This window comes from Camelus dromedarius, chromosome 24 (assembly GCF_036321535.1).
Source record: "Camelus dromedarius isolate mCamDro1 chromosome 24, mCamDro1.pat, whole genome shotgun sequence".
Lineage (NCBI taxonomy): Eukaryota > Metazoa > Chordata > Mammalia > Artiodactyla > Camelidae > Camelus > Camelus dromedarius.
The window spans coordinates 6,882,125-6,898,347 of NC_087459.1; the positions used below are offsets into that span (position 1 = coordinate 6,882,125).

The following is a 16,223-nucleotide window of genomic DNA, read 5'->3' on the forward strand; positions in this document are numbered from 1 at the left end:
GTGTCCCGGCTGACCACCCGTGGAAATAGGGTTAACATGGGCATGTGTGACCCGGTCACACAAAATCAAACCGAGAATTGTAAAATAATTTAAATTAAGAAATGAAGCAGCACAGTGAGTACATTCTAGGCCTGAAGCAGGTGTGGGGGGCAGGTGGCCTCAGTCTGGGACTGAACAGAACCAGAACCAGCTCCATCTGGGACCCTCGGGCTCAGCCTACAAAAGCCACCTGCCATCGGGCCTGTGGGGAAGTTTCTGCTGGGAGCAGGGGGAGGCAGTGCACATGCAAAGTGTGTTTCTTATTCAGCCGGCACAGTCTGGCACAGTTCCTGAGAACCAAAGGTGCTGGGAAAGACAGCATTTACAACAGTCACGCTCGGCACTGAAGTGAACTGAGCAAATGATTCCTACCTCATTCACAGGTTGAGAAAGGAAAGGGTTTGCTCTCCTTAAGGAATGGCTTTGCCTAACAGATTCAGCACTTGTTAAGGCAAATATTTTACTTTTGAAGACAGAGCCGGGAAAACACCCAGCCCCATCTCTGACACTTGGCCCACTGGGCCCTGCCCAGGGCCCCAGGCTTGCGGCAGAGGGGAGGGAGCACTCAACCCGGCCATGGACACAGAGCTCACCAGTTCATTCCACGTGCCTCTCCCTCCCTGAAGCCGCCCCACCACACCCAGCACCCCTGCCTGCCCCTTACCTGGGCCTGTCCTGTCCAGGTCCTCTTGGATGAGGAGATTCTGGGGACCAGTGAGCCCAAGACACACCCAAAGACCCTGTGGCCACCTGGACCATGGCAGATAGGAGAGGGAGGCGGAGGGCAGGGCCCAAACAAATCATCTCTGCGTCCCCCAACTCTGGGACCCCAGGCCCATAAGAGGGTACCAGGTGGCTCTGTCCTCCCAGGAAAGGTCACTGATCTCCTGCCAACTAGGCCTCTTAACTTGGTTCTAACCCTAAGATCTGCCCACCCTGCGCAGGGTGGGCTCCATGGGTGCACGGGGGTAGGAAGGACTTGGACTGTTGCTCAAGTGTCTGCAGGTAGCCTAGCTGGGCTCCTGGTCACCCTGGCAGGGCACGTACCACCCACACAGCAAGCACCTCCCCTCAAGCCCAGGATAAGGGCACAGCAGCACTGAGGGCCCTGGATCAGGGACCAAACCAGGTGGCTCCCTGAGCCCCTGAGACTCACCTCCTGCACAGGAGGGGCGAGGGGATTCCTAAATTCTGACAAGGACACCGGCAAGGAGAACTTAGCAAGGACGGACGGCAGGTCATGAGACGGGAACTGGCAGGAGAACTGCTCGGCCAGTGGGGAGTACCTGGGGACAGGTGGGCAAGGTGTCCACAAGCCCAGGAGACCTCCCCACTGTGTTCATGGCATCTGCACCCTCGCCATGAGCCCATTGTGGACAGCAGGGGGTGCAGCATGGTACGTGCAATGAGGACAGAACCCGCTTACCCCACAATGCAGCCCCTCATAGCCCCCAAGTCAAGGCCAAGGCTCCCGACCTCCCAGCAAGTGCCCCATCCAGTGCCTACTGGCCAGTACACATGGGCAGTTGCAGACCCTACCTGGAGGCTGCATGTGCTAGAGGAAGAGCACAGGCCTAGGGAGAGTCATGCAGGGCTGGACCTGGCCCGACCTGGATCATGGGCCTGAATGACCCAGGGGGCACCCCCTGCCCTCCCGGGGACCCTGGGCTCTGGCAGCCCGAGGGACTCACAGGCACACGCTGGCATTGGGAGAAAGCATGTAGACGTTGTTCTCACACAGCGGGTAGATGACGATGGCCTTGCCCCAGTACACCAGGTGAGCTGCAAGCTGGAAAACCTGTGGGCAGAGGGGGCTGGAGGACAGTGCCTGGGAGGCAGATCCAGTTTCCCTGGCTCACAGCAACAAGCCTTTCTATCACCGGTCCCTGTGCTATCCAGGCCAGCATGAGCACAGCGATGGTGGGGACAGCCAGGATCACGTGGTCAGCTCAGCTGAGCAGGGGGTTGGCTGGACATCCCGGCAGAGGCCAGCTCCTATGCCCACCAGGCACCCAGCGTGGAGACGGGTTTCCACATGACAATGGATGCAGGGCCACTGCACCTGCCCCTGCCCCACACACTCATCCCTGGAGAACAGCCCACTGTCCTGCTCTCCTGGACTCTCAGGCATCAGGATGGGCCACAGACAGACCATGACGCCAGGAGGGCCAGGTCTGTGAACATGGAACAAGCGCCGCTCACCCTGCACCACCATCGCCAAATGCCTCCAAGGGGGGGTGCACGCATCACCTGTGACAGTGCCAAGGACCCCTCTGCCTCTTCCCAGCAAACAGGGCCTCGAGCAGCACCACTGACCCTCTTCCCTCTTATCTCAAGTCCTGCTGACAATCGCCTAAAGGACGCACATCCACGTCCCTCCATCTCTGCCACCTCTCCCTGCGGACAGAGCGCCCTCTGGAGGCCAGAGGTCTGAAGCCAGTACCCCAAGGCTAGAGTCAAGTGTTGGCAGAGGGGAGACCGTTCTTTGCTTCTTCAAGCTGTACCTCCTTGGTGGCCACACCTCCAACCTCTGTCTCCAGGGTCACATTCAAGCCTCTTCTGCAGCCAAATCCCCCTCTGATTCCCTCTTACAAGGGCCCACGCAGCCCGTCCAGGATCATTGCCCACATGTGCGAAGTTCACCCAATCCCAGGTAACGTACAGTGTGACCTTAAATTTGTTAATCAAAGGTTTTGTGTTCGCATGTATATAAAAAACCTGGAGGAATCTACAGTGGTTACCTCTGGGATATGGGCTTGTGGGGACTTTCTCTTTTCATGTCTATAATTTCTGTGACATTTGAATTTTTATGAGAAAGACCATACTAGTTTTATCATGACAAAAAAAAGCCCCAGTATACTTGCTGGTAGAGCCTCTTTGCCTGGGATGCAACATGAATAATTTTAAATTGTCTGTGGCAGGAAGCAGCAGTCCCAGAGGCTCGGGAGGCTTCTACACACCCAAGCCAGCAGCAAACCTGACCGGCACTGGGTTCAGTGGGGAGGGGCACGGAGGTACCGGCAAGTCTCCCTGGAAAGGCGGGGGCCATCATCAGAGCTTTCTTTGTCCAAGGAGACTGCCAGCAGGGGTGAGGCACAGCGTCCCGGCAGATGCCATGCCAGGCAGCCTCAGCTGATAGGGAGGGCCAGCCCCTTCCAGAGCAGCAGACACCCACAGGCATCGGCCAACTGGCCAGTACCAGTCACAAGTTCGGTGGTACATGTGGAGCAGTGCACATGTCTGAGGTTCTGTGTGCCGTGGACACTATGAAGGCAAGCAGGACATGGTCCTCGCTGGGTGCCATCCAGGCCGGTGGCCCACATGAACCAGCAAGGCAGAGTCTGATAAACACTCCCAGGGGAGTGGACAGAGGTCATGGGGTAGGGATGGGGGAAGGGCTTATTCTGGATGACAGGATCCAAAAAGGCTGCTCTGGGAAAAAATGGCCTGAGAGTCAGGCCTGGGGGATAAGCTCCCTCTGCTAAAGAGCAGAAGCCAAGGGCTCCCTTGAGGGCCCAGGCAGGCTGGCTGGCCTGGGAAAGCTCCGCCCTTGGGCCTCTGTGGGAGCTGCTGGTCTCTGAGCCAAGACCTGCTGCCCTCTAGCGGCCACCCAGTGTCTGTGTTCCAGACCCTGGGTCAATCCTCAGGCTGTCACTTATAAAACCTCTTGCCCCAGGCCTCTAACTTCTCCCTGCGGCTTTCACACCCTTGGCCCCTGTCCAGCCTCCAACCAGACCCACAGCCAGGGCTGAGGGAGGTAGCCCACAAAGACGGGGTTCAGAAAGGGAGTGGCCCCATGCAGAACACAAGCCCAAGTGCAAGTGCACCCACACACAGACACACACATACACCCACGTAGACAGGGTGGTCAAGGCCACCGGTATGGTAACCTGCTCAACCCCACAAGCACCCAGCCCTGACATCTGGTTCTGTGCAGCCCAGTCACCTGGCACCGGGACAGCCTCACTCCTCTGCTGCAGCCTCACTGCCCACCCACCCCCAAACCCTCAGAGGAGGAAGTTGGTCCCACAGCCCTGATCCCAGGTCTGACTGATTCCAGAGCCTCAAGCCAACCCCACATCCACCCACCATGATGGCAGCCATGCAGCAGCCTCAGCTGGACAGAGACCGTCGGGAAGCAGCATGAGGTGGCTACTTTGAGATGCCCAGCCCCTCCCTGCTGCCCATCCTTTCCACCCAGGGTGTGTCCCCAGGCCCCCAGGGGTACCTGCAGCAAGGCCAGGTCTGCATCCTGGGCCAGCTGCTGCAGGTTCTTCACGGCAGACGTGGTCTTGATCACACGCACCAGGGCTGGGGAACAGTCCAGGGGGAGCTCGCCCAGCAGGGACTTCTCGTCACTGAGCAGCAGCAGGGCGTGGTACGGGCTGTGGAGCAGAGTTGCAGGTGAGCAGGACAAGCAAACCTCAGGCCCTGCACCAGGTACACACCTGGAGCCCACAGGCACAGAACCTCAGAGCAAAGAGGCCTCAGCAGGAAGTAGACAGTGCTGTGTCCAGAGGCCTTTAAAAATCTGCAAGAATCACCATAACCCTCAGGAAAAAATGAATCAGAACAAAACCAAGGAAGACCTGGCAACCCAACTTCACTCCCACTTCTGGGATTGCCCAGAAAACGTTGGCTGATTGAAAAATTGAGAACCTTTTCTAAGAAAAGAGTCCTAAACATGGGAAAAGCAAAACCCTCACCGTAGACTATGACTAGACCGACCTAAAAATATACTGAGCAAGGACCCCAAGAGGAAAGACAGGGACTTGGCACACGGGCCTGGGTGACGCAGTGCATTGCTTTCTGTCATCTCAAAGTTTTCTGTAATGTGCCCAGATTTCTTTTTATAGTTAAAAAACATCTAAGGAAACAGAGGGCTCAGCTCTTTCCTTGCAGGAAATCAGTTAAACTAAGAAACTGAGATCCCATGAGCTCTGATTCAAGTGCAGGAGATCCGGTGAGTAACACCATGAGACACAATCCTGCTGGTGGTCAATGTCCGGCCGTGATGGCTCAGCCCCACAGCCCTCCCCAGGCCCGAGGCTGGGACGTCGAGCTGAGCCCCACTTACCAAGGTCGTGCTGAGAGGGCCCAGGGGAAACCTGGGGTTGGTCATCTCTGGACAAAACTGGACACAAAAACATGTGTTTTTACTCTATAAAGAGTACAGCCCTACCTGATTTCCGTGGCAGGAAGAGGAAAAGACAATTTTGGGAACCAAGCCCTTGATAAATCTCAGGCAAAAAAGAGGGGCCCTGCAGGGCGTGTGTGCAGGCGGTGGCAGGCACTCACCGGATGGCCTTCAGGCTCCGCTCAATGGCCTCGGGGGGGATGAGGCTGGTGGCCGCATAGTGGATCTTGTGGGGCAGGCAGAAGCTCACCTCCAGCCAGCTGTTGACATGGAGCCGCACCACGCCGGACGTACAGAGGCTGCAGAGAGCGGGCCATCAGCTGTCCACACAGCAACTTCTAACCACACACGCAGACAGCACAGAACCCCACTGAGGGTGCTCCCTCCCAGCACATAGAGAATGCCGCAGGTGGGGACTTCCAGGGCAAGAAAGCATCTTTCCAGATCTCAGTATGTTTAAGAGAAAAAATGTAACACAAACATACACATAATTTGTATTTCTGACTAGCCCTGGAATCTGTGGTCCAACCAGAGTGCCAGGGCTCAAGGGAAACTTCCTTTGTCTCTGTCCCGGGTGTTCTAAGGCCTCCTCTGCACATGGCGGGGGCCCCTGCACACCTGATGAAGGCCCAGACACAGGTGGTCAGCCAGGCAGGGCAGGATCTGACTCCAAAAAGGCCCCCAGAACATTCTGCCAGAGAGGAGCACACAGATGGCAGCAGCAGCCACTAGGGGCTCCATGTGGCCACCCAAGGCAGCCTGGGCTTAAACACTCTGCTCCTCGCCCTGGTGACGGCACGCTGGTTCTTTCAGGCCCTAACCTTGCTCAGGCCCAACCACACAAGCCTGACCCTCGTGTCTCACGTCCAACCTCAAACCACCCATAATCCTGTCTGCTTCACCACAGGGACATACAAAGCCTAGACCATCTCAGCTCCAATCCCTCCATCCACCCTCTCCACTCAGACACCCATGGCTCCCACCTCAGAAGTCCCAGCCAAGATCCCAAAATGCGAGGAGCCTTGTGTGATCTGCCTGCTTTTCTCCAACCTCATTTCCTAACCCCACTGAGTCCAGCTGGACAGGCCACGCTGCTGTCCTCAGGGCCCTTACTTGCCCTCAGTCACAAGCTTGTCCTCAGCTATTCCAAGGTTCCTTCCTGCTTTCAGACCTCAGTGGGGTGAACCCTGACCCCAGCCCTGTCCTCACAGGCTGTTAACTGTTCACGTGTGTCCTTCGTACTGGACAACCAGACGACCACTTGCCTGCTGGTTAATGCTGTTTCCTGACCAGATTCAGTCACAAAGTGCGCTGCTCACTGCATGGCTGGTAAAGGGTAGGGTATGGGGGCACCAATCAGCATTTTTTCAATGAGGGAAGAAAGGGCCCAAGGAATGCTGACCACTCAGGGTGAACAACCTCTCAGGACGCCCCTGCCCACAGAATGGGCTCCTAGTGGCCCTGCATGGGGGACCACACACAAAGCTGGAGCCACGGGCTGGTGGCACAGCCCTGGTGCTTAGTGCCCAGAGCCCCCAGTGTCAACGTGGAGGAGCTGCTGGAGCAGAGGAGGGTGGGGGATCTGCGCCCCAGTCAAGGCCCAGCATGCTCTGACCCAGCTCTGCCCTTGGGTGCCCTCCTATCACGTGCCCGTTCCGCTCTGCTATTCCCAGTTGGCTGGCCCCAACCTAGTGTGGGCAGGCTGAGGCCCAGGGAGGCTGGGTGGAGCTGCCGCCTCATCCAGGCCTCAGAGCACCAGGTATACCAATGCATGGTATTGGGAGGCGGCCCCGTAGGCCTCGCTCTGCACCCACAGGCCTTTCCTATGGCCTCTGTCCTGAAACTCCAAGCAGTTCCCACAGGACCGCCCAGAGGGCTCGCAGAATCTACAGTGAGCAGTGTCAAATGTAAAAATAAGTCTTCACTGTGTTGAGCAGGGAACAGGTGATGGGGAGAGAAAGCGCAAGAATACAGCACATCTGTGGCCTCAACTACTGCTTGAACTCCTGCCAACACCAGTGTCTGCCCCCTCTGCCTGTCCCTCCACCAGGGTGCTGGGAGAACCAGGCCACTCTCTCAGGTCTCTGCGTCCCTGAGGAGCCCCGGTGAGGGACGGTCTAACGCCCCAGACTGCAGGGGTGGGGCTGCAGGCTGTGGCTGAGTCTGGAAGGCAAAGGTTGGGTTGTTGCTGCCACAGCCCCTCAGGGTGAAACCCATGATCAGGTTTGGTGAGGGTCACAATTTGGGGACGAGACCCTGGGTCTTTCCCCAGGTCCTACCAAAGGACACTGCTCTTGGCTTCTCCCAGAACTGGGTGCAAAGCAAGTACATCTGAGCAGATGGAGCTCCCAAAGCCACCCCTCTCCCTGGCCAAGGGTCTCTGCAGGGTGGACAGCTCACATCAAACCCTGAGAAACAGGCGCTTAAGTCATCAAAGGTCACGCCACAACAGATTTGCCCATGGGACCCAGGTTAATTGCTCCACCTGATGGAGCAATTTTTATGCTCTGAGCACCCGTCCATGGAAGGGTAGAAGAGGAGGAGGAAACCTGGGGCCAACAGCGCCAGTCCCTCCTCCACTTCACTTTACACCTGCTCAGAAAGGCTGGTGGATTGAAAGTCAAGGTCTTTCTACTTCTGAGCTGTCCTCTGTAAGACATGGCTCAAAGCAACTGTCGGAATAGCACAGAGTCAGAAGGAAACACCGAGATTCCCTTCATTTCAAATGTCGCTGTTTCTGCCCCTTCAGGAGCCCAGTGATGCTGTGGGCAAGCCGTCCAGCCCCTGGCATGAGCGGAGGCTCCAGCTCTGGTTCAGGCTCTCGGGGTACGACTTAAACCTGTACTTGGGTGGCTCCCACTCGGCGGTGCCAAGAAAGATACAGGGAATGGTAAGCAGAGTGCATGTGAACATAAGACGCTGGGGAGCCATAAGAAGAGGGGCAGTAAAGGAGGATGTGGGGTGGGGGGTGTGTGCTGCGGATGGGCCTCACGGACAGTCAACAGCAAGGGCCCGATGTGGGTAAGGGGGAAACAAGGAGGTGAGGCCTGTGTGGGCTCTCCATCACACCATCTGTTCCCAGAGCCCTGGCCACACAGTCTGGTGCACATGCTGGTGTGGGGCCCCCTTCTGTGGGGGAAGACACGCCTATGCAGTTCCCTAGTTTCCAGAAGACTTCACTCCACCTTCCCAACATCGGTCACCTCCTCCTATGGGGCACGTGGCACTGAGGCTGGCGCCTCCTTATAAACCAACCCAGCTCTGCAGGTACAGACCCCAAGGGCACCCCCAGCAGCACCCGAGGGCCAGCTGCAGGCCCAGGCGAACCCCTGGAACACCCTGGAACAAGCCAGGAGGGAGGGTGCTGCACAGGAGGGTGATGCCCTGTAAACCTCCCACAGCAAGAGGGTAGCTTGGAGCTGTGCTCAAGTCTTTCTGGAGAAGGAGAGAGAAAGGTTTGTCCTTGTTTTTAAGATGAGACTCTAGCAGGCCAGGCCCAAAAAGGCTCCTACAAGCTTGCACTTCCATCTGCAAGGCAGTTGACAGCTTGGTCTGGGGACACTGGAGGAAAAACACTGCCCCTGGAGGGAGGCTTATCCATCCCCTCACACAGCTCAGGGCCAGATGGGCAAGCCCCACCCTGCCTGCGACTCAAGATAGATGCTCCTCCAGAGCCCAAGCCCTGAGGGATGACAGAGCACAAGGCTACACACGGCCCTGAAAACAAGCTCTTATCTCTCACCCCCAGGTGGGGCTGTGCACGAGCTCATCCCACTGCCTTCCACCTTAGTTTCTGAGAGAGGATTTCAGTTCTGAACCTAATGTCCTCCTTTGCTCTCGTACTGGTCACCCTCTCCCTGCCCCAGGCCAGAGACCTTCAAAGCCAGCCCTGTACCCTCTGCTCCCTCTCGTCCCAAACACAGCCAGGCTCCCTACTACGTACAGTGGGACTCTGCACAGGATCCTAGAGGTCTGGGTGGGCCCAAAAGGCCAACCTGGAAATTTCAAACTAAAGTTTATATGCAGGTGCATGTCATGGAAACAGGGATTAAAATTCCTCAGATTTTCCCGGAAGTGTCTGTGTGACCACCCCTGCTCTGGACAGGCTGCGGGGTGAGGCAGCAATGAGCGGGTGTAGAGTCCCCAGCACGCCCAACACCATCCACCTGGCCAGGCCCTGGGCAGCCACCCCCACGCTCTGAGCATTGTTAACTCTGAGAACCATTTTAACAAACACTTCTTCAGGCCCTGTGGACCCCATACCTATGTGACTCCTACTTACTCCTTACCTGTTCTTCTGACCACACAGCGAGCACAGGGGCCATGTTACAGAGTGAGAGGACATCCCTGACTTCCTGGGAGGCTGTCATTCAAGTCACCAAGCTGCACAGGGAGACACGGGTGCTGGAAAAGTTGAGGCAGCCTCCCAAGGGACTCACACTGCCAGCCTATATTCAGTCACATAGGTCCTAGGGCATGAGGCCACCAGGCCCCTCAGCCACACCGTAACCTGGATTTTAATTAAAACAGCCATTCCAGAACCATTCCCTTGAAAAGCCCCACCTCACCCTTGAACTCTCACTTCTGTTCTGAGAAAAAGCCTTCCCAGGGACCTGTCAGCCCGTCTCCACCACAAGGAAGCAGCTCCGTGTTCTATTGCACTTCATCAGTAATGTCAACTCAGCTCCCTTCTTAGCTCCAAGGTGCAGCCCACTCAGAAGAGGGTCAGGCCAGACCCTCAAGGCCAACGTGGACCTCATGGGTTAGAGGCAAGGCCACAGACCAGGGCTCCCGGGCAGTCTCAGAGTCGTTGCTGCTAGGCTGGGACAGGGTATATGAAGGACACTGCTGCCCCTGGGACTCCTGCTGGAGAAGCATCGCTGGCTTCCCTGGAGTGAGACCTGGAACCCAGGACCCAGGACCAGTCAGAGTGGGGACTAGGAATAGGAAGGGAGAGGTGGGGGATCGCCTGGAGGAAACTGACACAGCAGAACACTTGGGCTCTGGCAGGAAGCTAAGTGCTGAACGGTGGACCCTGGAAGCTGTTTTTGCCAATAACTCTGATTCCTGTCCTTGAAACTGGTGCCATGAGAGAGCACTGGGCGGTCCCAAGCTCTGGGCGGCTGCAGGCCCAGCAGATAATGAAGGAAGTAAACTCTCCAGGGTCTCATTCTCTCCAACTTTCCAACACAATTTAAACCTAAGAAATCACAGTTCATTCTTTACTCAGAATCATAGAATCTGGTTCTGGTTTGCTTTTTATTTTAACTCCAAGTTGGCCTGAATGTTGCCTGTAGTCTGAGTTGAGGCATCAAATTCCCAAGCAGAAAAAAAGCAACAATTCCCAAGGAAAGGATTTCTGATACCAGTCAACCCAAGACCCGAGGGCAGCAATTCTCTTACTACAGAAGAAGGTCAATGTGATCACATGGGATAAAAAGACAGGGTCAGGCTACAAGTCTGTACTGGGTTAATAATCAAGGCTTCACTGAGAGTTCTTCAGAGTAGGAGGGACCACAAGCCAAGACAACCACACAACAAAGGATGTTTCACATTGCTCTGGAGGTCCTCTAATACCCAGGGGTCACCAAGATGAAGACCTGGAATCCCTGGCTATGCCATGTATCACAAAGCACAGCTCTCCTCCTACACAGAGGCACCTAAGCCTCCCAACAGAGAACCGGTGAGGGGTCTGAGCAGAGCGCTCACGGATGCATGTGAGGATATGCACAACTGCATTCAGATAAAGCTGCACTGACTGTCCACCCACTGCGGTGGGTAAAACCTGAAAGCTCGCAGAGTGTGGGCAGAACTCATTGCTGCTGAGGGGAGTGCAGACTGAGCTACAGAGGGAAACGTACCGACATCACAAGCACATTTTCCCTACTAAGCCCAGGACTCCACTTCTAGGAATTTATCTCACACGTGTACGGGCACTCACAAAAAATGACACGCATGTGGTTGAGCAGCATGTCTTACAGCAGCAAGAGCTGGAGCCAACTGATGCCCCAGGGAGGGGCAGGCCAACCGTGGAGCAGGTAAAAGAAGTCTGTTCTCCTTTCCCAGTACAGACAGAAGTCTAAGCTGCACGCTAAACTGAGGGAGTAAAGGCAAATCATGCAGGCAGTGTGTCCCCACTGTGAAAGGGAGAAAGCCAGCCAGGTCTGCCCACACGGACCTTCAGCTTGTGAAGGTGACACACGGTACGGGGCTGCCTGGCACACGCATCCCGCCTCCAGGAAGGGAACCCAGTAGGGGTGCAGCGGGAAGAAACTTGACACTTTGACTTTCAGACTCGAAGGACAGGTGACCTTTCCAAAAGCGCGAGTTTTTAAAAAAAAAAAAAAGAGAAAAAGGAAAATTACCAAAGCATCATAGTGATTATCACTGGCTGTGGGATCATAGATGATTTTAACTTTATACTTTTCTACATTTCCTAATAGTCTATAATAAACTCATGATTGGTGAAATCAGAGAAGATACTAACATAAAAAAAGGAAAGGATCTGGAAAACCCATCACGTCCATAGCTCTCAGATCAGGCCCCTCTCTAGCAGGGAGTGCAGGTCCACCTGGACGGACAGAGTGAAGCCCTGAGAAGGCCGGGGCAGGGGAGGGGAGAGAATGTGGAAAAGAAAGGGCGGACGAAAGAGGCCTGCACCTGCTCACCTGTGCAACGTCTGTCCAGCTATGTGCCTAGTGTTGCAAGGTCCCCTCAGCCGTGAGTGGCCCCTAGTGAATCCCCAGGCCAGGTGCAAGGAAGGGCAGAGGGCCAGGCCGGCTGTCACTTGGGCCACGGCCCCCAACCCTATCCCTGCCATGTACCCAGGGAGCAATGGTCAGAGCTACCTGGACAACTCTTAAAAAGAAAAGACGTGCTCTGCTTGTCCACGTTTAGAGTTGGTGCTGAGCCACTAATACAAACAGGACCATGAGGTGCCCACTTGTCTCTAACGCCCGCTGCCCTCACACGCTCAGAGCCCCAAACCCCCAAGATCCCAGAGCAGGGGGAGCAGGCCCAACCCCAGCTTCACCCTGAGCCTCAGTTTCCTCAAGGGTGAAGTGGTGACAGTGACACAAGCTGAATGAAGGTGGACTTGGGACAGGGCACGACCCACGCTCACCTCCCCTCGCACTGCAGGCTTCAGAAGCACTTTCAGGCTCCCGTGTATAACTTTGCACGGGTTCCTTTTCTGGTTAAAGAGAGGCCCAGAGGTGACAATCCCAGCCAGGCACACACCACTCAGCAAGGGGCTGGCAGGTCCCCGTCCTCTCCCCAACCTCAGGGCACAACAGGAACACAGCACCCAGTAAGGGGAGTCCCACTGGCCAACAGCACTCAGGTAGCGAGACCCAGGACTGAGGCCCAGTAGGAGGAGGTACACCTGTCTCACCTGTCGTAAGCCTCCTTGAGGTCCCTGGCCAGCTTGCACTTGGGCAGGATGTGGTGGAATGGGGACTGAGGACCATCATTTGCTGTAAGAGTTGTAACACAGAAAGATTCAGAACCTGCCCAGCAAGGAAGCTTGCAGAGGCTGGAAGGGAAAACACCTTTAAAAACAAGTTTAACTTAAAAAAAAATTTTAAGTGACTTTAAACCAAACATCAGGACCTTTCCCACTGATCGGCTGGACCATCTCTGTGTAGAATATTTGTACTCATCCATCACTACTGGGCCCACCCGACCCTGGAGCCACAGGCACCGCAAGGACAAACCATTTCACCAGCCACCCTGAAGCCCCTCCCACAGGCAACAGATCCACTTCTACCTCAGGACCAAGTACCTCACCCACTCCTTCCCTTGCACACTGATGCTAATGCAGTTTACTTCTATGATACAGAGTCTTTCATTCATCTTTTCTAATAAATTTTCTAAACAAAAAAAATACAGACTTAAACTGAACTTTTAAAAATTTCCTGTGAAAAAGTCACAAACATAAAAGGAATGTTTTAAAAAAACAAAACTTCTAGATTGCTATTAATTAGCACATCAATGGCCAAAACAGAAATATAGTCCACATTTTGACAACTGAGTGTCAAACATCAAAAGCAAATTTTTACTGAAAATGCAGATTGGGTTAGTTCACGTGTTGTGATCACTGCTTTTACTTATTGCTAACATTAGACTTGTTCACCTCAAACCTGTTCCTAGTTTTCTTTCATTAGAGGTGCAGACCTGAGAAGACAGAGGCGGAGAGTTTGTTATGGGGAGGGGGTCCCTCTGTTCTCTGATGTGTTTATAGTGTGCTCTATCAACAAAAATTATCTTTAATAATTGGTTGGTCAATAGCTCAATTAGGTCTCCCCTCAATTTAGCTGAAAGCAAAGAACTGGAAACAGCCCACCTCCTTGATCTTCCCACTGGCCCCTCTGCACGCCCTCCTGCCCCAGGGAAACCATCCAGCAGCCCCAGGGCCAGAGCCATCGTGCAGCGGTCTGCGGAGGCAGGACGACTTGGGTTGGGAAACTACTGCGGGAACGTCAGTTCTGGAACATGGGTCCATGGGTCTTCAGCTGTGTCCTGTGGGAGCATGAAGATGGTGCAACCTCCCAGTGCCTTGGCCCGCACTCACCATCAGCCATGGCGGACACCTCATCCTGCAGTGCGAGGATCAGCTTGGCCTCCCGCGTGAGGTACTGGCAGCGGCGCTCCTCGTGCTGCAGCACGGTGGCGATGCGTCGGGAGAGGTTGTGCAAACAGTTTATCACTGACGGGTCAGCGTTGGCCTGCGGGAGACGCACACAGGGGGCACACACAGCAACTTGAACTGTGGAAGTCTCCCTCTCTCTCTTCTTCCCCAGGCCCCTCCAGGAGCCACCATGTCACCAGTCCCCAGAAATGCTAGCCTGTCACATCCAACCTTGGGAACGGCTGCCTGGACAGCAGCACAGAGGGCTCCGTGGGACCCCATGGGGAAGGAGGGAGAACACAGGCATTCTGAACAGGCAGAGAAACGCCCCCGTGCTCGGAGCGCCATGCCAGGGCCATCCAGGAAGGCATCCACTCAGGGCCTGGCAGGGGCAGCCCAGTGGCCACTACTCGCCTGCTGCTTGACCCTGGGTCACAGGCTCCCAGCTAAGTGAGGATAACAGTGGCATCTCCCTCACCAATTATTAGTCAAGTGCTTAGAACAGAGCTCACTCAGAGCAAGGCCCCTGGCAGTGTCTGCGGTCACCAGTGCACTGCTGAGTGTTGGTGGACAAAACTGACTGAGAACTGGGCCACACAGCCCACATTAAAACAGGGACACATGGTGTGAGAAACAGAAGCATCAGGCAGACTGTTCAATAAGGACCTTCTGTCCTCAGGATCAGAAGCTCTTCGAGCAGAAGTGACCATGGCTAACAGAAGCCAACAGGCTCCAGGCACCACCACCCACCCCTAGCCCCCGGCCAAGCTCCCTCTGCACCCCTCTGCTGACTCTGGGACCTATCAGGGGCCACAGGCAGGCTGGGCTGGTGCATCCACCCAGGGCAAGGGTGGAGCAGAGGCAGATAACCGGCCCACCATGACTCAGCACCCCAGCAGGCCACGGGGACGCTGAGTCACCCTGCTGGTGCAGGTGGGAGGAGGGACGGGTGGTGCAGATTAGAACCCCGGGTGCTGCCTCCCCTCCTGCTTATCTGGCAGGCAGGGCCCAGCCCACAGACTGTCCACAGCCAGACCTCTGGGCCAAAACCTGACCTTGACTCAGAACACCTGCATCACCTGGAGTTGAAGACACATTCTAAACACCCAGCAGATCTCACGTTCACAGGCAGAACTCACACCTGGAAGCACACCTGTGCTGGGGAGAGGCCTGAGCGCTGACTCCACGCCATGCCCATAATGGGCAGTAGCCCTGCCCCTACACACCAAGGAGAGGTCCTCAACAGTGTCCCCAGAAGGTCACGGGACTGGAGGGTCTGGGTTACAGGGTATATACAATGGCCTCAAAACAAAATTTTTCCAGTTTTAGATTTTAGAAGAATCTGTGTAAAAGTCCTCTCACCAGCAAAGCAGAGGGAGGAGAATGATCTGTGATGTGATTATTCCCTTGAAGCGGTAATCCAGTCACTCCAGAGAGCCTGGCCCTCTATCAGAGGTCTGAGTGGCTGGGGCATGACCGTGTCCCAAGTAAGACACCCAGCCCCACTCGCTCACAGTCCTGGACAAGCAAGGCCAAGCCAGACGACCTGCACTGACCAAGGCTGCCCAGGTGTCCCAAGTGGCTGCACAGGACAGGCACCGCTCAGGGTGCCCACAGAACCTGGGCTACATGTGGTCACGCTGAGAAAGTGACCATCTAGGATGTACCAGCCCTGAGTGGAAGCTCTGAGAAACACCCCACTCTCCCTGCACAGGATGTGAAGCAGCATGAAGTGCAGGGCATCACCTGTGAGACTTTCTCACCCCTTAACACTCGTCCCCAAATACAGTCAGGCCTCCAGAGCTCAAGCCCAGTTTGCAGGAAACACAGGGACATGGAGCAAGTCTGCACACTGAGATGGGTCAGACCGTGGACCACTCCATGGGACAGAGGAGGAGAGCATCCCAGAAGGCAGAGCCTGAGACACAACCCGTCAAGCTCGTGTGAGTTGGGCCTCACGCCGGTTCAGACAGGCCAACTGGAAAAGCGCTGTGGCACATGGGGAACTTCAGTGGGCCAGGTGCTAGATGCCAACTTATGGTAAGTTTTGTCAGGTGTGATATAAAATAAATGTCCACACTTCTACAGAGATCCCTTCTGAAGTGTGCAGGAGTGAACAGACATGAGGTCTGAGACTTGTCTTGAAATACTGGAGCAACGAGGTTGGGAGCAGATGGAGCCAGGGTGCAAAGGTGGCAGGTGTGGGACCTCAGAGACAGTGCACAAGGGTTAGCAATCTACTGTCATTGGTGGGGTTTGTTTAAAGCGTTTCAAAGTAAAAACAGTGTACATTTTTACACGACTACTGAAAAGAAGAATAAAAAACTTCTCCACCCTTTACCTTATTTAAAATCTCTCCCCCGCCTGACATGGCCTGTGTGATCTGAAGTCTACTGCTTCAAAGTGGCTCCTCCTGGT

The 16,223-nt window shown here is 55.3% G+C and overlaps 1 protein-coding gene across 4 annotated transcripts in view; it reads right to left on the reverse strand.

Annotated features, from left to right (window-relative positions):
* Positions 1-16,223, reverse strand: part of NPRL3 (NPR3 like, GATOR1 complex subunit) — a 53,644-nt gene that overhangs the window by 3,064 nt on the left and 34,357 nt on the right. For 3 of the 4 annotated variants that reach the window (XM_064478230.1, XM_010991083.3, XM_031447736.2), the window contains 6 exons: positions 13,749-13,902; positions 12,570-12,651; positions 5,338-5,475; positions 4,268-4,424; positions 1,731-1,837; positions 1,196-1,325 (listed from right to left, as the gene is read on the reverse strand). In XM_064478230.1, coding sequence (XP_064334300.1) covers positions 1,196-1,325; positions 1,731-1,837; positions 4,268-4,424; positions 5,338-5,475; positions 12,570-12,651; positions 13,749-13,902 — 768 coding nt within the window. The remainder of the gene's footprint in view (positions 1-1,195; positions 1,326-1,730; positions 1,838-4,267; positions 4,425-5,337; positions 5,476-12,569; positions 12,652-13,748; positions 13,903-16,223) is intronic. The other variant, XM_064478231.1, reaches the window with a different exon arrangement.